The 24410-nt window shown below is 34.6% G+C and overlaps 1 protein-coding gene across 6 annotated transcripts in view; it reads left to right on the top strand.

Annotated features, from left to right (window-relative positions):
* Nucleotides 1-20556, top strand: part of LOC121417544 (MYG1 exonuclease-like) — a 32010-nt gene extending 11454 nt beyond the window's left edge. For 2 of the 6 annotated variants that reach the window (XM_041611273.1, XM_041611279.1), the window contains exons 2-9: nucleotides 669-794; nucleotides 2277-2382; nucleotides 10560-10790; nucleotides 13326-13404; nucleotides 14663-14806; nucleotides 15157-15338; nucleotides 17512-17746; nucleotides 17863-20556. In XM_041611273.1, coding sequence (XP_041467207.1) covers nucleotides 669-794; nucleotides 2277-2382; nucleotides 10560-10790; nucleotides 13326-13404; nucleotides 14663-14806; nucleotides 15157-15338; nucleotides 17512-17686 — 1043 coding nt within the window. In that variant the 3' untranslated portion in view covers nucleotides 17687-17746; nucleotides 17863-20556. The remainder of the gene's footprint in view (nucleotides 1-668; nucleotides 795-2276; nucleotides 2383-10559; nucleotides 10791-13325; nucleotides 13405-14662; nucleotides 14807-15156; nucleotides 15339-17511; nucleotides 17747-17862) is intronic. The other 4 variants (XM_041611275.1, XM_041611274.1, XM_041611277.1 and 1 more) reach the window with 4 other exon arrangements.
* Nucleotides 20557-24410: the final 3854 nt, after the last annotated feature.

The following is a 24410-nucleotide window of genomic DNA, read 5'->3' as shown; positions in this document are numbered from 1 at the left end:
AGGTTTCTTACCAGACCAATCTTGTTTAGATCCCTCGATCGATTTGTAAACACTGCAAATACAATAGGCTTGATCCTTGAACCGCTTCGTTATGACGTAGCTTTGATATAAAGCGATGCTATAAAATGCCATTTTTAAGCACAATTTATTTAGATAGACTATATTATTTAACAAAGTATAAAATTAGATACTTGATTTTGAATAGTTATTTATAATGAAGTTTCAAATTTTATTATTTGTTAAATAATTCGTCAAGAAGTTTCAAATTTTATTATTTGTTAGATAATTTGACATTGAACATCCTTTGTGAGTTTTAGGTCACATGACCAAGGTCAATGAACTTTGGTCGTGTTGGGGGTATTTGTTGAATTGCCATCATAACTTTGAAAGCTTTAATATGGATCTACATGTAGTTTATAAAATGTGTATAAGGGTAGTCAAGTATCACTGATCATCTTGCACAAGTCTTTGGACATACAATCAAGGTCAAATGTCATTTAGGGTCAATGAACATAGTACATATTTTATTATCATATGAATGGTGTTTTTTGTGAATGATTAGTCTATAGTCATTTTCAAAGTCAGCACTGCTGCTACATGTACATTGAATCGCGTAATCATTTAGATTGTCAGAGGCGCTCCACTTGATATCTTTTTGTTTAATTCAGGTCAAAGCATAATGACGGATTGTAAACGTAGCTGTGTGAGAATAGGAACACACAATGGAACTTTTCACTGTGATGAGTCTTTAGCTTGCTTCATGCTTCAACAGCTTCATCAATACAAAAATTCAGGTTTGTCAAGAGAATTGAGCAAAAATGAGATAAATACAGACTGTATAGAATAATATGGAAGTTTGAAAAATATTGTACAATTGGGATCCTTAAATTAGCAAACATTCTTTAAAATGCTTGATTTTGTGGACATCTTCCATATGACATCTTGCTTGTATCAAGATCAGAAGGAAATGTAAGATAAATGTATAAAGCAGAAAATTGCAAATTTGAGGATCCAGAGCTGAAAGTCTTTTCATTCTATAATCTTTAATATTTTTAAAACAAATTTTGGTAAGCAGTTTTGGGGCTCTATTAAAACATTTACAGCCAAATTATGATTATATGCTTAAATTAGCATAATTAATCAAGAATAAATTTGAATATTGTTACAATTTACTATCGAATTTGGGAGATTACATTATGGGTGATGCTTGTGCCAAGTTTTGTTGTGATCACATGATAAGTACGGGAGGGGGAGGGGACTTACATTGACGAAAGGATACCTTGCCCGACCCCAAAAACACATAAAAAGGATGTCTTTTTCAAGATAGGGCATGTTACGTACGTAATGAAATAAGGGTGTCAAAAGCACTAACAAAAATGAAAAAAAAAGGTATTTATTTTGCTAGGAAAGCTTTGTGTTTAGGGTCAAATTTGCAATGATATGATAAAGACTAAAATGTTTTATAAAGCCTTTAAAGGATGTATTTTTGCCCAAACAGTCAACACTCCGTGTTTAGAGTCTGATTTGCGCGAGGTGTGGGAGGTGGGCCGTACTAAACCCAATGATGTATGTAGGTAAAGGTAGTGAAACCGACGTCCATGAAATATAACAATTGAAATATTGCTGTACTTGTTTAGGGGTTCAATTCAGGGAATACTTGCCAAGGGTATCGTTTTGTTTCCAATACTTGTTAAGGGTAGGGTTTCACACGCCAACACTTGCTAAGTGGTGCATTTTTAGAATATGGAAAATACTTAATTAAGGTGCTAGATTCCGTAGTCACGCATGGTATCCACTCGTCAGTGGAAGTGGCACCCCTGGTTGAGTGGCCAAGATAGAGGGCAAAAACAGCCCCCCATATACAATTGAAAGATATCCCTGGCTATGTAAAATTAGATTAGGAGGTTCTATTACTCTGTCAAGATTTCAAAAACTTTAATACTGTTTTTGTATAATTCTGAAACGTGTGTTGCGGAAGCAAAACGGTATTGGTCATAAAGGAAGAATTAAATGAAGTACTGTATTTGAAAATAACAGGATGGACTTTGATATTACTTGACACCTGGAGAAAAATTGCTCAGAGACTTGGGGAGATTAGGCCCCCAAAAGAAAGCCCTGGAAAGGAGCCCTGGAAAATACAATATTGCAGATTTAGACAGTATTAAAGTTGTAATAATTTTTGGCCTGAATGACACTGGTATGAACTTTGCTTTTTGGGAAAACCAAATAATTCCTTTAAAATCTATTTCTTGATTTTTGTTGGTTTTATGTTTTAGAAATAATTCGTACTAGAGATCCTGCTCTCCTCGAAATCTGTGACATCGTAGTTGACGTTGGTGGAGTGTATGATCCATCTCGACATCGTTATGATCATCATCAGAGGTTAGTAGTTCACAATGATCATTATCAGAGGTTAGTAGTTTACTATGATCATCATCAGAGGTTAGTAGTTTACTATGATCATCATCAGAGGTTAGTAGTTTACTACTATGATCATCATAAGAGGTTAGTAGTCTACTATTATCATCATCAGAGGTTAGTAGTTTACTATGATCATCATCAGAGGTTAGTAGTTTACTATGATCATCATCAGAGGTTAGTAGTTTACTATGATCATCATCAGAGGTTAGTCATTTACTATGATCACCATCAGAGGTTAGTCATTTACTATGATCACCTTCAGAGGTTATTAGTTTATTATGATCATCATCAGAGGTTAGTCATTAACTATGATCATCATCAGAGTTTAGTCATTTACTATGATCATCATCAGAGGTTTATGATCATCATCAGAGGTTAGTAGTTTACTATGATCATCATCAGAGGTTAGTCATTTACTATGATCATCATCAGAGGTTAGTCATTAACTATGATCATCATCAGAGGTTAGTAGTTTACTATGATCACCATCAGAGGTTAGTAGTTTACTATGATCACCATCAGAGGTTAGTAGTTTACTATGATCACCATCAGAGGTTAGTAGTTTACTATGATCATCATCAGAGGTTAGTCATTTACTATGATCATCATCAGAGGTTAGTAGTCTACTATGATCATCATCAGAGGTTAGTCATTAACTATGATCATCATCAGAGGTTAGTAGTCTACTATGATCATCAAAAGTTAGTAGTTTACTATGATCATCATCAAAGGTTAGTAGTTTACTATGGTCATCATCAGAGGTTAGTCATTAACTATGATCATCATCAGAGGTTGGTAGTTTACTATGATCACCATCAGAGGTTAGTAGTTTACTATGATCATCATCAGAGGTTAGTCATTTACTATGATCATCATCAGAGGTTAGTCATTAACTATGATCATCATCACAGGTTAGTCATTTACTATGATCATCATCAGAGGTTAGTAGTTTACTATGATCATCATCAGAGGTTAGTAGTCTACTATGATCATCATCAGAGGTTAGTCATTTACTATGATCAACATCAGAGGTTAGTAGTTTACTATGATCATCATCAGAGGTTAGTAGTTTACTATGATCATCATCAGAGGTTAGTAGTTTACTATGATCAACATCAGAGGTTAGTAGTTTACTATGATCAACATCAGAGGTTAGTAGTCTATTATGATCATCATCAGAGGTTAGTAGTTTACTATGATCATCATCAGAGGTTAGTAGTTTACTATGATCAACATCAGAGGTTAGTAGTTTACTATGATCAACATCAGAGGTTAGTAGTTTACTATGATCATCATCAGAGGTTAGTAGTTTACTATGATCATCATCAGAGGTTAGTAGTTTACTATGATCATCATCAGAGGTTAGTAGTTTACTATGATCATCATCAGAGCTTAGTCATTAACTATGATCATCATCAGAGGTTAGTCATTTACTATGATCACCATCAGAGGTTAGTCATTTACTATGATCACCATCAGAGGTTATTAGTTAATTATGATCATCATCAGAGCTTAGTCATTAACTATGATCATCATCAGAGTTTAGTCATTTACTATGATCATCATCAGAGGTTTATGATCATCATCAGAGGTTAGTAGTTTACTATGATCATCATCAAAGGTTAGTAGTTTACTATGATCATCATCAGAGGTTAGTCATTAACTATGATCATCATCAGAGGTTAGTAGCTTACTATGATTAGTCAGGTCCAGATTTGAGAAAAGTAGACTGCCTTAGGCAAATCGTGTTAATGCTGAATTTAGAAGTGTTTTAGCATAATTTGAGGGCGCTGAATCCAAATTTGCTGTTTGCCAACCTTGATTTTGATGTTAAAATCCTCAAATTGGCAAAAACAATATGGCCGCCACTCTACACCCATTTTTACTCTATTCTGACCCCCAAAACGTGGAACAAAAATGTTTGTCAACGATTTTTGGTATTATTTGATCTCAGAAATAACATACTAAAAATTCACCAAAATCCGGATCCGGGAAAGTGGTTTTTTTCAAGATGGCGTCTAAGATGGCCGCCATCAGCTGAAAATTAAAATAACCGGCACTTTCTCTACCCCAGACAAATTTTTCGGTGCATACATGCATTCAATGGTGTAGGGGGTAAAAAGAAAGAGTAAAAATAAGCACCCCAGGGTACCTAAAAATCAAAGATTGCATAAAAATGGCTGCCATATCCTAAAAATTCAAAATTCATCTATTACTTATTTTAGGGTCTTTTATTTGGGTTATATTCATCGGTGATATGCAAGGGTCAATAAGTAAACCGGGACAATTTACAAGGACAGTCAACGGTCCACTATGTCCAAAAATCCAAGATGGCTTTCAAAATTTGAGTCTGAAATAGCTGTTTTTATCTAAAAGCCCCTTAAAATCAGACATAGTTTGTTTAATATCTGCTTTGGGGATATGATGTTGGTGTCTCACCCGTTGTTTAATGGGTCAAGAAATACGTTGGGACAAGTAACAAAGATAATATAGTCCTCCATGTCAAAAAATCCAAGAAGGTGTGCAAAAATGGAGAATAAAATGTCTGTCGTTAATTACAAACCGACATAGTTTGTTTGATAACCGCGTGGAGAATGTGATTTTTTAGTATAACACATGGTTTAAAGGGTCAAGTATTAGATTGGGACAAGTTACAAGGACAGTTACTGCTTCCATTATGTCCAAAAATCCATAATGGCTTCCAAAATTGGAGTCTATATAGGCCGTTCTTACCGAAAAACTGACATAGTTTGTTTAATATCAGTCTGGGTATATGATTTTGGTGTTTAAACCATGGTTTAAAGGGTCATGTAATAAATAAGGATAAGTTACATGGACAGTCAGAGGTCCAGGATGTCCAAGAATAAAAAAAGGTTTCCGAAATTGGAGTCTAAAATGGCTATTGTTACCTTAAAAACTGACATAGTTTGTTTAATATCCGCCGGGGTGTATGATTATGTTGTCTAAACCTTGATTTAAATGGTCAAGTAATACATTAGGATAATCCGATAAGTTACAAGGGCAATCAATGGTCCCGTATGTCTAAAATCCAAGATTGCTTCCAATTAAGGAGTCTAAAATGGCTGCTGATACTTAAAAATTGGCATAATCTATTTAGAATCCATCTGGGAGATATGGTTTTTTGTCTACACTATGGTTTCAAAGTTTAAATATCACTTTTTTTATTAGTTACAATGGTATGAAGCTGCCATTTTACCTATTATTTAAAGATGGCTTTCAAAAATGAGTCTAAAAAGACTTCCATCACCTAAACATAGTCAAAATTAGGAGAACAAAATCTACACTATGTGGTTTAAAGGCTAAAATAATAAATCGGGAATAATAAAAAAAGATGGTCAGTTTTTCTTTTAGTCGTAAAAAGTCGAAAGCGACTTCTAAAATTGGGTAAAAATTACTGATGTCCCGTAATCTTGAAACCATAGGATAGTCCTAAGCACATTAGTGAATTATGGAACATTTTAGGTGAAAGTGTACGTTAGTTTTTAAAGTTTGTTTTTCGGATATTTACTTATTGTTGCATCACCATCTAATTATGTCACAAATTCTTGTAAAACGTATTTTCACGAATCTTGAAAACAGAGACACCAAAATAGTGGCACTAGATGAGATATGAAGTATTGTCGTTTTTGTATCAATGGTGGCCAATTGGAATGTAATTTTTGGAGCATTCTGCAATTTTCTACAAAATGGACAATGGTATATCCACGTAATTCGTCTTCACTTATATTTTTAAACCTTAAAATCGTGAGAAAGACACAAAAATGTTTCAAGGTAGAGAGTATATGCACTTTGCAGCCAGATTTTTAATGAATAACTATTTTTAGGTCATCATTTTTTTTTCAAAACTGCACAACAGATAAACCTTGAAATTTTTCCAATATAATTTGTTCCCTTTGGAAACATTATTTTTTTATATGATTTATTTTATTCTCGGTAGACCCCAAAGGTATTTGTACCAGGTGTATATATATATATATGTAATGAATTTGGACCTTTTCAAACTTACAACGTCCTGACATCCATTATTGACGTCATTTTGGCAGGTCATCTTGGATTCTCTGACACACCCACTATCCTGGAAACCTGCCCTGATTCATTATTTGCCTTGAAAGCCTTTTGATGAATTTGATTTCGATTTTGAGGATTTACTTTATTTTTGGAGTTGATGGTACAACGGCTGCCGTTGTGGACGCCATGCTGGATTTCCATGTAACCTTGACGACCTTCTATAACTATATAACCTGTCTCAATATATTTTGTTTAATCCTAACATGCCTAAGTTTCATGAAAAAGACATCTATACCCTAAAAGTTATGACATTTCAAAAACTTAACCTCGGTTAAGATTTGATGTTGATTTCACCGTCGGAAAAGCGACGTCCATGTCTTGCTTCTGCTATGCAGGCAAGGCAAAATGGCGGACTAAAGATATCACAATGTAAATATGCCAGCATCGCCCCAAAATTATCAAACATTTGGCCAAATTATTTATCAATCAGCAGCTGTGAATCATGGCAGCCATCTTGCACTGTTAATAAAAACATGATTTTACAGAAAATAAACAGAAGATTTTGCAGAAAGCAATAACAGAATCATTCTGTAAATTCATAAAACAGGAATTTTTCTGTAATTTAATAGAACAGGTCTGTTTAAAAAGGGGAAAAGGATGTTTTATTCAAGGAAATTTGTAAGATTCCATACTCCAAATACCAATTTCTTGTAAGATTATGCAAATCGGTAAGATTACAGGTGTTCTCGAGACTCTGCTGCAGGAACTTCTTTTATTTTGAGGATAAATTTTCTAACAGTGTGGAATTAAAGATGGCTGACGAATCAATCGGACACACTATGTTTGCCACCCTGGGTATAAAAAATAACACATAGATCCCAATTTCTGAAATATAATCACTAATAAACATCTTTTAATATGGGAATCTGCATTAAATACGCCGCCATTTTGTTTTTTGCCGATTTGAGGGTGAAAACGTCGGAATCAAGTTAGGCAAAAAGCATTTTTGGATTCAGCACCCCTGAATTACCTTAAAACAATTGATAAATCAGCATTAACACAAAATGCCTAAAGCACTTTTTCTGAGCACATTTTTTAAAATCTGGACCTGACTAGATCACCATCAGAGGTTAGTCATTTACTATGATCATCATCAGAGGTTAGTCATTAACTATGATCATCATCACAGGTTAGTCATTTACTATGATCAACATCAGAGGTTAGTAGTTTACTATGATCAACATCAGAGGTTATTAGTTTACTATGATCAACATCAGAGGTTATTAGTTTACTATGATCAACATCAGAGGTTAGTAGTTTACTATGATCAACATCAGAGGTTAGTAGTTTACTATGATCAACATCAGAGGTTATTAGTTTACTATGATCAACATCAGAGGTTATTAGTTTACTATGATCATCATCAGAGGTGAGTAGTTTACTATGATCAACATCAGAGGTTTTTAGTTTACTATGATCAACATCAGAGGTTAGTAGTTTACTATGATCATCATCAGAGGTTAGTAGTTTACTATGATCATCATCAGAGGTTAGTAGTTTACTATGATCATCATCAGAGGTTAGTCATTAACTATGATCATCATCAGAGGTTAGTAGTTTACTATGATCATCATCAGAGGTTAGTAGTTTACTATGATCATCATCAGAGGTTAGTAGTTTACTATGATCATCATCAGAGGTTAGTAGTTTACTATGATCATCATCAGAGGTTAGTAGTTTACTATGATCATCATCTAAGGTTAGTAGTTTACTATGATCATCATCAGAGGTTAGTAGTTTACTATGACCATCATCAGAGGTTAGTAGTTTACTATGATCATCATCAGAGGTTATTAGTTTACTATGATCAACATCAGAGGTTATTAGTTTACTATGATCATCATCAGAGGTGAGTAGTTTACTATGATCAACATCAGAGGTTATTAGTTTACTATGATCAACATCAGAGGTTAGTAGTTTACTATGATCATCATCAGAGGTTAGTAGTTTACTATGATCATCATCAGAGGTTAGTAGTTTACTATGATCATCATCAAAGGTTAGTAGTTTACTATGATCATCATCAGAGGTTAGTAGTTTACTATGATCATCATCAGAGGTTAGTAGTTTACTATGATCATCATCAGAGGTTAGTAGTTTACTATGATCATCATCAAAGGTTAGTAGTTTACTATGATCATCATCAGAGGTTAGTAGTTTACTATGATCATCATCAGAGGTTAGTAGTTTACTATGATCATCATCAAAGGTTAGTAGTTTACTATGATCATCATCAGAGGTTAGTAGTTTACTATGATCATCATCAAAGGTTAGTAGTTTATCATGATCATCATCAGATTTAAAGGAATAAAAAATTCACAATGATGGTTGAATAAAAGATTCATAGGCCACTACCATGTTAGCTTGGAATGTGAGATCATACTCAAATATAATTTACATGTGGTGTAATATTTATTAATATTGATAATTTATTGATAGATTATAAAGTATTTTCATTTAATTATCATTTTGATGTCATGTGATTATCTTTCATGGTTTCATATACACTTTTAGACTTGTGGGAATCATAAATGGAGGTTTTCTTTTCAACTGGCTTCTGAAGTCTAGATATGAATCAATAATGACCACAAGACATTTCATTTACCAAGTGTTATGCGTAATTTTTCGTCACTTCATAGATAAGTTTACAGTAACCAATCAAAATAAAGTTACTTTATTTTGAGCTGCCAACCGTAAGGAAAAAAGTCTAATTACATGTATTACGCTTTTCACACCAAATTACGGCAGTACACTTTTGATGTCTGTTACTATGCTTTTCAGCGCCAATAGCTATGTACAAAATTTTGATACACAAATAATACATTGCACAGTGGCGAAATCATCCGAGGGCAGCAAATACTGCCATTGCATGCAGCATTGTGTCGCTTTGTTGACATTTATGCGCATGTGAGGATTGCCTCTGCCATGGCCGGAAAGTGGCTAATGTTCTTTACGTACATGTAGATTGCGTGCATTGCCTATGGAAAATTCTTGCATGAATCCATATCCACGCATGCACATGCGCGGAAACAAGAAGTTATCTTTCTAATGCAACAAAGAAATCTGAGGATTGATTACATATACCCCCCCTCGCTGATCTGTTCATTGTGGATTAGAATTTGTGTCACTGTGGATTATTTCATGTGATATACTGCAAAAGGATCAGATATTAAACTGTTGGAAGATCTGGCGGCCACAGGTATCTCGCGCCTGCTTATCCAGCGAAGCCTTCAAACTAACTACCCCATGGCAGGTATTCTTTTAAACTAGTATCTGTTCATCCCATACCATTTCTATTTATGAATTTGCCAATAAGCTCCATTTTGCATCTGATCTAGATCTATACCTATTCAAAGAAATTTATTATAGAGTCTACTGCGCGGCGCGTTGGGGGAAATTACTTTTTTATCTCAAACTCGAAATTTATGATAGCGTATTTATGAAATTACTCTTTTTATCTCAAAATTAGGATTTTGTAGCTTTTTGGTTACTCTTACATTCAAAGGTTGGCAACTCTGAAAGTATCCAGATGACATCAGTATGGGTTTGGAAATATGTGCAGTGGATTATACACCCATAATTACCTCCATGATAACATGTTTCAGTAAAAATTCAGCACAGAGTATAATTGTGGCGCACTTTGAGCTCATTCTTGTCCACCGTGCAATGACTTAAATGCCTTAACACAGGGCACCAATTGGAAATCAAACCCAAGTTACTGGAACCTCCACTCTTCCCACAGAGCTATCATGCCACTTTGATTATTGACCCTTTTACCCCAAATTTAATTATCCTGTATTCCAAGTCACAGATTTTGGATAAGTGGAATTCATTCAGTGCTTTCTGGATACATTTTTCACTTTCAGATGTTCCAATGCAGAAAGTCATTTTATTGAGCAGAATTCAGAAAGAGAGGGGGCACTATTACTGACCAAAAAGTACCATTCAATGCAATTGGTGTAAAATTTACATGGAAATGTCCAAGATATAGATGTCCTTTTTATAGCAAATTCTGAATTGATATGGTTCTTTTTTTTCATCTTAATCAGATCGTTCTCAGACACCATGAATTCATTGAATCCTGAATTGCCATGGACTATTAAACTGAGCAGTGCTGGTTTGGTTTACTATCACTTTGGTAAGCAGGTTATCTCAACGACCCTTGACCTTTCACCTGATGATCCTGATGTGACCTCTATTTATAACAAAGTCTATGAGAACTTTCTTCAAGAGGTAGATGCCATTGACAATGGTATAAATCAAACAGATGAGAAACCAAGGTAATTCTTACTCAGACATTAAAGGGGAAGTTCTCCCTGAAGAAAAGTTTGTTGTAAACATAATTTACAAAATAATAAAAAATATTGGTGAAGGTTTAAGGAAAATCTGTTAATGATTAGGAAATTTATTAGAATTTAAAGGAGAATGAAACCATTGAAACAAGATAGCTTGTGTGAAAACAGAAAAATCAAAGAAACAGATCAACAAAAGTTTGAGAAAAATCAGACAAATAATGAGAAAGTTATGAGCATTTGAATATTGCGATCACTATTGCTATGGAGATAGCAAATTGGCAATGCGACAAAGATGTGTGATGTCAACTCTCCCCATTACTTTAGTATATATTTCACTTGAATTGCCTCTTTTATCGCATCTATCCATAGAACATGTGTTCTTTCTACATGAGGGCATGTAATACATGTTATTTAAGAATACTTCATGGATAAAGAGTTTGTATCATCATAAGAAAAAGCAAAAAGAAACATTTTGAGGGTATTTTATAGTCCACCAAAGGGAAAGTTGTTCATCAGTGACATCACACATCCTTGTCGCATTGCCAATGGGAGGATCTCCATAGCATTAGTGATTGCAATATTCAAATGCTCATAACTTTCTCATTATTTGTCCGATTTTTCTCAAACTTTCTTTATTCTTTGATTTTTCTGTTTCTACACAAGCCTATTTGTTCCAAAGGTTTCATTCCCCTTTAAGTTTTGGATTTGTGACATTATAAACGAGCAGCTGCCCCATATGTTATGTAATATCAAATACTTGAATTTCCTATTTGAATGTTTCTTGATGACTTATTTTGGTTTTCTTTTTATGATTATGTGTGAAATGATTTGTCTATTGATATATAAAGAGTACAGTAAAAAAAAAATTCAATTTTCTGAACAAATTACATTGATTTTTTCCATTTGCTAGGAATGCTGCTAGCCTACGTCATCACAAATCAAATAATTAGAATTCTGATAACTGTGTAATTCTTTGATGGATTTTCCTCAAACCTTCAGCAATAAACATTTGGTGAACTTACCCTTGAAGATCGGTATTCTGTTAAATATTTAATTGTAGTATGGATAGCCAACTGTGACACAATTTACTGTCTGGAAATGAATTAGTTTTCTTTGCATGACAAATAAAGACAGTGAAAATATGAAGCATACAATATTGATGAAATTTAGACATTTAGGCTTGCCATAATTTGAGCACAGAGATAGACCTTTGCCCAATCTAAACCAAACTTTGGAATGTTGGCAAAAGGAGCTGAATTGTTAATATCAACACTATTTAAATTCCATTATGTGTATATTTTAGATCCCAGTTTTTGCAATGGAGAAATAGGAAATTTTAAAGAATCACACAATGCCAGTGTAGTGAAAGTGGAGCAGGGCTAGAGATTCAGCCCCCCCCCCCCTTATGATCTCGGCAGTCGATGGCATTATCACAACTAAAATTGGCACATGCGTTACCCATAACATAATCTTATGAATGAGTGTCATCTGCATAGCAGTGACAAGTTATGTCATTCGAGCAAGTATGTTTTAATGATTGAGAGGGAAATGGAAATCATTGGGGACTTTATTCTGAACATGAACAATATGAAATACAATTGAGTTCAATCAGTTCAAGGATAAATGACCAAACATGAATTTTGGCTAAATTTGCAATTGCATTGGATTTGTACACAAATTCACTTTTTTGAGCAATTTTGGGTCTGCATTTACTTTCAAAATGTTGCGTAATTTTGGAATCGCGAACCCGAGTGCCAGAACATCGGTCTCAAAGGTTGTGCAATACTTGAGAGTGAACAGCGCAGTAAAAAAAATTATGCGGCAGATTTATCACAAAAAATGTTGAGGGGGGGATGAATTAGGGTTAATTTTAAGAGAATGATAGTAGCCTTTCAATTCAATATGGAATTTTCAAGAGTGAAATCAAATGTGTCATATCAAGTCATGCTCTACTCTTAAATCTCAGCATTGAATCAATATACTCAAATTTGAACATGTGAAACTGTAGTGAGGATTTGATATACAGGGAGCAATGAGCCAAAGTTAGTGAAGTATGTTTTTTGTAGAAATATGTGTATCACAAAATCAAATTGCCCAAGATTTATAGGGATATACAAGTTATGGTTCCACTTCATACATCTAGTATTCATTTTAAAGTAAAGTGATTTTGGGGTCATTTATTTTACTTCAATATTTTTTTTCCTTTTGGATGTTAATACTCACACCCAAATTTCATTTTTTATCTTTATTACTTAATGGGACTCATATATGATTTGGAAATGTATTACTTTTATTTTTAGTTCTCATAATAATTAATGACTGTGATTTTGGCTTGAAAGTTTTGTTTATTTAATTTTATGCTGGTCAGCTTGTTTATTAACAATCACAGTGGTTGTGTGTAGTGCTGTACCTGACAAGATCATTAGTTAGAAATAATACAAGTTAGGACTGGCAATGTCACAGTTATAATATTTGATTAAGTGCAGTTAAGAATTGATGAGTTTTTATTTTGTTTGTTAGGTATGCTGTAACAACCAATCTGAGTTCTAGAGTGGCACATCTTAATCCCTCATGGAATGATACACAACAAGACTTTGAGGTAAATATTATTGTCTCCTTTGCATTGTAGAGTCAGACTATAGGCGCCGCTTTTCCGGTGGCAGCGGCGTCAACATCAAATGGCTTGGATGTTGTTTGAAGGTTTGCATGGTGACATGTACAATCGCAGATATGGTTTACAGTACACCATGTGGAGTATTAAAGAAACAGTGGTAGAAGAAAAATAAATGGATAGGCGGGAAAGTGGAAATTTGAGAGTAGAGTAATCTTTCCTGAATGTAGTCCTGAAAAGGACTGTAAACCAGAAGAGATTGATGAGTTGAAACAGCTTGAGTAGTAGGATAGATGAGGAGATGCTGGCTTGAGTCGGCGAGTAGAGATGATGAGCAGAAACAGTAGAGAGACTACGTTTTGGGCAGGTTGACTGTCCGTCTTCAAGTCGACCCAAGCAAGCATCTCCTCACCCAGCCTAGTACTCAAGCTGTAAAAACCATTGAACCAAGGAATTTAAAATCGTCTTGTTCTAGGGTTGCTAAATTTACTCCCTGTAAGGAGAATGGTAGATCTTTCAGCTGATTCATAAGACGTTGGTGTGACTTTTTATTTCAGGTAATTTTAGCAGAAATCATCAGCAAATTCTCACCATTCAGTGTATAGCCCAAATTTTTGTTGTCATTTAGAAACTCAATCATGGGATTAAAGCATAACAGAAACATAAGCCAGTTCGTAGTTCTTTTCTGCACATGATCAAAAGATTCTACGCATGATCAGAGGAAGGTCATTTGTACTAAAGTGACATGGTGGTTTAAAATCTAATGAGATAAGCACCAGCTTTGGTGTCTTGATTATTCATATATTCTTTTGAATTGTCGTTTTCATTTACATCCACAAAAAACAATGCTTCCACGAACGACTGGTATATCACAGTTTGTCAAGTACATTGTGCAACATGCTATGATATGCATTCAAAGTAGGAATGCAACAAATACCTTCATAAAGTGTTCATTGGTGTGCTATTCTAGTCACCTGGTCTATTCAATTTCTTCATCCTGCTATGTAAGGCAAGCTTACATATCTTGCTTTGAAATCTGCTTATCATAATAAAAGAAATGAAAGTTCATTTGACCAAAATTGTCCATGAAGTAACTACGAACTAGTCTATTATGGGAGACAGGGGGTCGCCCTGAAATATTCCTTTGAATAGTTGTCTCCTCACATCCCTAGTTGTTTGAATCCATCCATCCATTCATTCAATTCATCCATTTTTCTTTATTTCTTTGTTAAATCATTAATGAAAGAAGACCTTTTGTTTTCTTCAGAGTGGTTTTCTAAAGGCAGTAGCATTGACAGGTGAGGAGTTTCTTGATAGAATCAATTATTATGCCAAGGTATGGCTACCAGCTAGAAGCGTCGTCAAGACAGCACTTCAAGATAGATTCAATGTAAGTACAATGCCTGTTGCCTCAAGTCACAAGCCAAGTCCATTAAAATTAATATAGTAAAATTTTGCATTGATAATTAGAAATTATTAAAATCATTCAATTTGATTGGCTGATACTATGATAGTATTAACTTGTAAAGTAAAGCTAAGAATTCAGGATTTCACAAAGTTCAGTTTATGTAACTAACAGATCTAGATGTGTGATAATACATGAAATCATTTGTTTATTTAGGTTGATGTATGATAATTGTTTATTTAGGTTGATGCATAATAAGTTAGGTTGATGTATGATAATTTGTTTATTTAGGTTGATACATGATAATACATGAAATCATTTGTTTGTTTTAATAGGTTGATGCATGTGGTGAGATCATCACCTTCCCACAAGGAGGCTGTCCATGGAAAGAACATTTATTTGAATTAGAACAGGTCTTAGAATTAGACCTACCAATCAAATATGTCCTCTACCCAGACAGCAATGGTGCATGGAGAATACAGTGTGTACCCATAAACAAACATTCCTTTGAAAATAGGTAAGGCTCAGTCTATTTCAATTTGTTTTGTTGTTTTCTAGGTCCCATGAGCTACAATTATTGTAACTCTTGCAATTCCCATGTAAACCTGCATGTTAGAATGTTAGCTGTAACTCTTTTTGAAACAGCCTCAGGGTGTAACATCCGTTATTAGCAATCAAAATTGCAATGAAAATAATTTCTTGTCTTGCTATGCTGATTTGTGAAATGAAAGTGCTGGCAAAAAGTAATTTTTAATTGCACAAAGAGACAAGCCATCCCATATTGACGGTTATTACGTGCTGTCTGTTTTACATGTATGTGAGCACAATCTGTCACTTCATGAAAAGATTTTGGAATTCGCGATACAAAATTTTCCTTTTTTATTTAAATTTAGAATCACTATGAGAAAATGACAAATCTATTCTGTGAGTATGCAGTGGAATGGTTTTCCACATTAATACCTTTGTTTGTGATCTCAAAGTGAAAACATTTTTAAAAAGAATTATCTTTTAGCAGTACGCTTTATCTGCCAGATCATGAAATGAAAGGAGATTTTGTTAATTTCTTTCTTCAGAATTGATCCAGAGATCTCATTGCAAAATAAGATTTTGTTCCAAGTCTCTTCAGGGTATTTCTGAAAAAATTTAAAGGGCCTTTACTCTGTGACCCGAGACAGTGCAAGCAAGGTGTCGAATTAAAGATATAGTTACAACCTCAAAATGAGTTTGAACAGAATCCAATTAAATTACCACCCAAGTATGTGCCCTGGTAGAACATGAGTAATTGCTGGGAAATGAGCAAAATAAGCACTGAATTCTATCAAATGTCAGGTATTTTTAATCTTAACCAAGGTTAAGTTTTTGGAATGTCATAACTTAGAGAAAGTATATGGACCTAGTTCATGAAACTTGGACATAAGGGTAATCAAGTATTAATGAACATCCTGCCTGAGTTTCAGTTCACATGACCAAGGTCAACGGTCATTTAGGGTCAATGAAGTAAGACCAATTTTGGGGAATCAACATCAAAATCTTAACCAAGGTTAAGATTTTGAAATGTTGTCATAACTTCTAAATTATATGGACCTACCTAGTTTATAAAACTTAGACATAAGGGTAATACTGTATCTCTGAAGATCCTTCCTGAGTTTTAGGGCACATGATTAAGGTCAAAGGTCACTTAGGGTCAATAAACTTTGGCCATGTTGGAGGTATTTGAGGAATTGTCATCATAATTTTTTATGGATCTAGTTCATGAAACTTGGACAGAAGAGCAATCTAGTATCTTTGAATATCTTGTGCAAGTTTCAGGTCACATGACCTAGGTCAAAGGTCATTTAGGGTCAATAAACTTTGGTATTGTTTGGGGTATTTTTGGAACTGTCATAACTTGAAAAAATTATGGATCTAGTTTATGAAACTTGGACATAGAGCCGCAGTGTATCCCTCAATACCCTGTGTGCGTTTCGGAACATGGCCAAGATCAAAGGTCATTTAAAGGTCAATGAACCCTGGCCATGTTTGAAGTGAATGGCATCTTAACGTAGAAAGTTGATGGATCTAGCTCGTGACACATAGATATAAGGGTACCTTAATCAAGTATGAATGATTGTGTCATGCATGTCTTAGGTCATAAGATCATAGGCAAAGGTCTTTTTCTGTCAATGGACATAATTTTTTATGATCATATTAGTGTTTTCTTCTGTGAATTATTATTCATTAGCTGTTTTCAAAGGCAGCACTGCTGCTATACATGTAGATATCAAATGGCAAATTGCAGGTGAGATTGCCAGAGGTGGTCCACTTGTTCAAAGCAATACACTGTCCCACAGTTGCTTTTTATCTGTGTTAGTGATCATCAGAATTATCAGTTTCTGAGCTAAAATTTCTATGATATCCCAAAGATAACAATATGGTGACAATTTTACCTTGATTTAAAAGACAGAAATCTTTGTTGAAATGATTGTTCTACTTTCTTTAACCTTTAAAGATGTTACTCAGTATTGTATAATAGAAATTACAAGAATACCATTTATTCTTGATATAGCTAACCTTTGACTTTCAGGTACATGTACATTTTTTTAGAAACACACTGTATATAAATATATTTTGTAAGCTATCTTTAAGCCTGTGAGGATTTATGCATCGTCCTGTACACATTTGTTTTTTCTTATGCTTTTTTTTTCCTCAAGACTATCTCTTCCTGAAAAGTGGCGTGGTATCCGTGATGAAGCACTGAGTGAGATTACAGGTATCTATGGATGCATCTTTGTCCATGCGGGAGGCTTTATTGGTGGCAACAAGTCAAAAGAGGGAGCCCTTCAAATGGCTAGGAAATCACTTCAATTAGGCCAAGAAATGGACTGAAAATTGTTCTACCTGCTTCTCATTGCTGTTAATATGCTTCCAGGGGGCCGTTTCTTAAAGATGTTCATAAGTTAAGAGCGACTTTAAGAACAACTGGTGAACCTTTATTCTGCGTTAAACAATTGCCAATGAAAATACCATTTAATACAAGAAAGGATCATCAATCGTTCTTAAAGTCGTTCTTAACTTTTGAACAGTTTTGTGAAACACCCACCAGTTCCTATTTATTGTGTGTCACTCTAGGTGTACTTGCACCTGAAAGCAGCCGGATGGGTGGATAATCAACAACCCCTCCTAAACATTTTCCAGGACCATGTTGGAGGTAATAAAGTGCTGTCATAACACACAGGGGTAATCGAGTATCAATGACAAGTCCTAGGTCACATGATCAATGTCAGATGTAATTTCGGGTTGATGAACGTAGTATTGTATCATTATATGAATGGTGTTTTTTGTTAATAATTATTTTATAGTAGTTTTCAAAGTCAGCACTGCTGCTATACTGAAACGCATAATGCAGGTGAGACTGCCAGAGGTGCTCCACTTGTTATTGGATAAACTTACTGAATTTACAGCTTGACTGAGATAAAATATCTGAATATTTTTGTCTTGTCTATATGAAACCTACATGGAATACACCCAAAATTTGGGGATATAATTCAATTTGTAAAGTAAATTGCTCATAAAAAATAACTTACAGAGAGAGAGTACCAGATTCCAATCTCATGTCACTCATATTGGAATGTTATATGGTACTGACTCTTTATTAAAGTTTAGACAGGCTTTATTAACTTGAAACAACATCAACTGACTTTCTTGAATGATTAAATGTCATTCCAATGCAAGTCCTTCACATTTGCTAGTTTGTATTCTTAGCATGAGACAAGATTTTAAAAAGGTTTTTATTTTGATTCCCGATATGGTTGTCTCAAATTCAGCAGTTCAGATTTGCAAGCAAAGCTGGAAATGTATTTTTGATGGCATCATGTTATTAATACAAAACACAAAAGCTTTCATGCATATTGTTCATGGAAGGATGTATTATGTGTTTTTAACCATTTCACTCTACATGGTGGAGTGGGCAGTTATTTGAAATTGAATTTAATTGAATTATGGAACATAATGTAAGTGCATGTCAGACCGAAAATTGCCTCAAAACATGTTTTTTCTGTACAAAGTAAATACAGTTTCTGCGCATGCCACTGTGCAAATTTTTGTTACTATTACATGATCTGTGGCCGATATTTTAAGCAGGCCATAACCCAGCCCCCTAACCCTCCCCAATAGTGACAAGAATAAAAATTCCCCAGGACTGTTAAGATTAAAAGCCTAAGAAGAAGCACAATTTGCCTTTTTTAATAAAACCTAGGCTATTTTATTTTGCACCAGATTATTATGCCTTTCTTTGTAACCCGTTTGACCCACCTCTCACTAATTCTCTTGTTATTCATCTCTTCCTCATACCCTCTTATCAGTTTTGTTCCAGATCCTGTTTGATGTTGCCTGCCTCATTATCTTGATCCCTCATAGCTTAAGGTCTTTCATTGGCCTTACTTACACTAACTTCACATTGTGTCTGCCTACTTCTTTTCTTTCATCCCCTTCACTAACCTGATTGGTCTTCTCTACTCACTAATTCCCCTTTTGTCTCCTTGTTTCTAGTGTTGCTGTTGTATGTCTGTGGTCTATATTATTGTTGTTCCACTTTAATGTTTGCCATTTTGCCTCCGACAAAGATTCTTCTAGGATCGAAAGCTTAGGCCCCTTTTGACTCACTATTTTATTTTGATCAGTTAAATCAGTAAGATTGAAAATGATACCTTTATAAACTTTTTCAATGATGCAAAAACAGCCCCCCTCCCACTTAGATCACAACAAAAGTTGTCATGCAATGTCACCCATTAGGTAATCTCACAGTCAATAGTACCTAAATTTAAGATATTGGTTTTTAGTTAATTATGTTAATTTTTGCAGGATATCATAATTTGGCTGTAAATATTTCAATATATCCCCCAAACTAATTTGGTCTGGATACTCTTCCAAGGTTTATTATCAAATTTTACTTTAAAAATTGTAATATCAAATTATTTGCTAAAGTATTTTATCGTTTCTTATGTATTTCTATGTTTTTCGACTTCATGTTTTGTTGTGATGGAAATCGTTGGCAACACTATTTTCTTTTAAACAGTGATTGTAAAAATAATGATACACTAATAAATTTTGGCTACATAAAGTATTTGCATTGGATTTGAACATGAAATGACGTTATTGAGCGGTTTTGGGTCTGCATGCACTAAAGAAATGTTGCATAATTTTGGAACCATGTACCTGGGGGTCGTAATTTTGGTCTCAGATGTAGTGCAAGACTTGAAAGTGACATCTTAAAAAAAATTGAAATTGATCTCGGGATCACGACAAAAATTAGCATGCGGTCACCCATGACATAATCTCCACAATTTCATTGACAATTGTACCAAAATTAAAGGTCAAGTCTCCAGAAAAACGTTGATTTGAATAAATAGAGAAAAATAAAACTAGCAGGACGCTGAAAATTTCATCAAAATCGGATGTAGAATAAGAAAGATATATAGTTTCCCTTATTTTTCACAAAACAGTGATATGCACAACTCAGTGACATGCAGATGAGTCTGTCGATGATGTCCATCACTCACTATTTCTTTTGTTTTTTATTGTTTGAATAATGCAATATATGATTTTTACACATTTGACAATAGATCAACTTGACTGAACCATGTATTAAACCATGCTAATTGCCCATGTTCAGGGAGGAATTAGTCATTTCACTTGTGGATGAGGGGAAAATTAGAGTGTTTCATATTTCATTTAATAAAATACAAAATAAATATTGAGTGGATGACGTCATCAGTCTCCTTATTTGCATATAAACTAGAATGTGCATATAGCTGTTTTGTGAAATTAAACAAAACTTTAAATTGTCATGACTTTTTATTTTATATTCGATTTTGATGAAACTATCAGTATTATGCTTGTTGGATTTTTCTCTTATTCAAATCAACATTTTGTTGGGGGTGGACTTGTCCTTTAAAAGTAAAATAATGCATAAAATCATAGTTTGGCTGTAAATCTTACAATAAATATATCCCCCAAACTGCTAGATTTTGGTCTGGACACTCTTCTTAAAACTATTATCAATATCATATGTATACCTAAAGGGGAATCCAACCCAAATAAAAACTTGTTTTTATAAGAAAAAGAAAAATCAGACAAGTTGATAGGTGAAAGTTTGAACAATATCGGACAAACAACAAGAAAGTTATGAATTTTTTAAAGTTGTAAATATCGGTAATCACTTTACCCATGGAGACTTCAAATTGGACACATATGGGATGTCATAGTGATGTAAGGCAAGGACTACTCTTTCATATACTCCAATACATATTATGGCTAAAATGTAATTTTCCCCAAAGTTTTATTTCAAAACTTTCTGTTTAATTTATTTTTCTCCTTCCCAACACAACATTTTATGGTCAAGGCTGGATTCCCCTTTAAAAATTGCAATATCAAATGACATTCATTGTTGTACAATGTAATGTGTTAAAGACAATCCATTGTGACTCCTGCAGAGATAAGGTTTTTGCCATAATTACTGTTTTTCAACAAAATTATAGTATGACAGTTTTCGTAAATTAGGATTTAACAAGAATATATGTATGTTAAAAAAGCTTCTCCCACAAATAAATGTTAATGGCACGTTAAATGATTATTATGTAGAAATGACTGAATCATATTTTATATAATTTATAATTGCAAAATTAGCATTGTTTTATACAAGTGGCTTAAATTTGATGAGATATGGTTCATTGAACATAGAGATATGTGCCTTCTTTCAGCATTCAGAAAACCCCTTATCCGTTATGTTAAATAAAGTGTGAAATCCAATGGTGTCTTCATTCACTCTTATTTTCATTTCCTTTTTGAGTTTTGGGGGCTTCAACTTGTGAGCATATCATTAGATATAAGTTGTTTAACCCTATCTAGGCCGGGGTATTTTGGGAGTTCCTATGGCCGGGGGGGGGGGCCTCCCAGGCCCCCCCTAAGATCTCAGCCGTCGAGCGCGCGATCGCGCCGAAAATTGGCACGCGGGTTGCCTGGGGCATAATCTACAAGATTGTATAGAAATTTATTTCATGCAAATCGCTATTAAGTGATTATGCTAATTTATGCGTAATTAGTATGCGAAATCATACTTTTTCCTCTAACTCCCTAAATAAAGCTCCAAATGTACTAATTTATGGTATAGAAACTCTTTGTGGTGTCCTTAGCAAGTTTACATGAAAAAAATTGTGATATCAAATCATTTTCTTATGTATTATATTGTTTTTTGCAATTTCTTATGTATTTCTTTGTTTTTTGACCTTTTGTTTTTCATTGTTTTTTCAATGAAATTTGTTGGGGACTCTTCTGTGATCATAAAAAGCATAAAATTAATACATATAGACTAGCAAAACTAAAAATAATCATACATTTATGAATTTTGGTTGGAAACACAATTTGCATTGACTTTGTACACGAAATCACGTTTTTGAGCAATTTTCGGTCTGACATGCACTTACATAATGTTGCGTAATTTCGGAACCACGTACCCGGGTGAAGGAAAATTGGTCTCAAAAGTTGCGCAAGACTTGAAAGTAAAAAGTCAGCGAGCGGCGCGGTCAAAAAATTTCGCACGGCGAAAATATCGCGCGATTCGTTGAGGGGGGGGGGTGGGGCCTCGGAGGCCCCCCCCCCCCCGGCCTAGATAGGGTTTAGCAAATTGCCCTGTCTTTAATCAACAAAAATTTTACTGAACAATAATTACACAGAAATTAAAACTTTTTTTATCCATGATATCATCTTGAAAAGTTCTATATTTTTCTAACTACATGTAGTTTGTATTTACGCTATTTACATGTATTATTTTTAGAGGCGGATCCAGGATTTTCGAAAGGGAGGGGGCACATTTCCAGAGGAAAAATTTGACAATTACAAAAAAAAGGCCTTTACTTTCTAAGGGGGGGGGGGGCAGGTGGAACACTTGTTTTAACTGCATTTTTACATTACAAATTTAAGTGCTCTCAAACCGTGAAAACGACATCCTTTTTACGTGTTTTGGGGGTCGCGCATGGTATCCACTCTTCAATGTAAGTGGCCCCCCCCCCCCGGGATATTTTCTGAATACCGGGAAGGGATTGGTATATTTGTATTTTGCTCGGTCTCTTATGCGTGTATTGACCCAGTCAGTAGCTAGGCAGATCCTCGAACATGGCTTCTTTCATCCAAGTGACATTCATGAGTAGAGAGGTTTTGCATACTTAATGAGCTGGGTGCGAACCAAAAAAAAAACCCACCTCTTTTTATTCGGACATTGTTGTTCTTAAATTGTATCAAAATTCAGGATTTGTTTGAATTTATATAGAATTTTGTAATATAGGTGAAACTTTTGATCTAAAACATGCTTCAAAATAATCATTTTCTACTGACAAGTTGTTGTTTTTGCACCTTATTTTTGCTTGAACCCAAATGATTTTTAGATCATGATAAAGCTGAATATGTATGCTTTAAAATCCCGGGGGGGGGGGGGCCACTTCCATTCACGAGTGGATACCATGCGCGACCATGGGGTCTCGAAAAGCACCCTAAACACGTAATTTCCATATTCTGAAAATGCACCCCTTAACGAGTATTGGCGTGTGAAACCCTACCCTTAACAAGTATTGGAAACAAAACAATACTCTTGGCAAATATTCCGAACCCCTAAACAAGTACAGGAACGTTTTATTGTTACGGGTCCTTCGGTCGTCGGCTTTACCTTATTTGGTTCAGTACGACCCCACCTTCTACACCTCGCCCAAATAGGACTCTAAACACGTAGTGTTGGGGCAAAAAGGACATCCTTTATAAAACATTTTAATTTTGTTTTATCATCGCCGCAAATTCGACCCTAAACACGTAATTTTCCTAGCGAAATAGATACCCTTTTTTCGTCATTTTTGTGTTTTTGACACCCTTATCACGTTACGTACGTAACGCGCCCTATCGTGAAAAGGACATCCTTTTTACGTGTTTTTTTGGTCGCGCATGGTATCCACTCGTCAATGTAAGTGCCCCCCCCCCCCCGGGTTTAAAATGATATATGTTTCAAAATAAGAATTAGTTTAATCGGGTCAAGATCACACTTCATCGACATTTAACAGCTTGAATATTAAACTCTGATTGGTCAAAGAGCCTACAGGCGCTGGATGTTCCCCTCAAGGTTAATCAACGTTATATGAATATTTCATCTATTTGTAGAAAATGAATTATTTACGTGTGTATAGATATAAAGAATATATTATTGTAATTTTCATATTCTCCCCATCTAGATAGCCAGAAACATTTTTTAGGGGAATATTTTGTTGAGAAGAAAAAAAAAATTGTCCCTTTGTCTATTTCATTACACGTATTGGCATAAATGAATGAATTTAGGTAATTGGGACAATTTTGAAGGTTATTTGAGGGTCAATTTAAATATATATTGTAAAGAAATGGATGAAGAGAACAATGGTAGGCGTTGCTTAAATCAAGGTTCCCCAGAGCTTTCTACCCTTTGGAAAACTTGGTGATGCCGAAAAAATGTCTCTGCCGGGAGTTGAACCCGTCTCTGTGGTCTAGTGGCTAGGGCACCGGCGTTCAAAGCTGGGGGCCTGGGTTTGATTCCCGGCAG

The sequence above is a fragment of the Lytechinus variegatus genome, chromosome 6 (genome assembly GCF_018143015.1).
Source record: "Lytechinus variegatus isolate NC3 chromosome 6, Lvar_3.0, whole genome shotgun sequence".
Classification (NCBI taxonomy): Eukaryota; Metazoa; Echinodermata; class Echinoidea; order Temnopleuroida; family Toxopneustidae; genus Lytechinus; species Lytechinus variegatus.
This window is presented reverse-complemented; position numbering and strand designations above follow the sequence as displayed.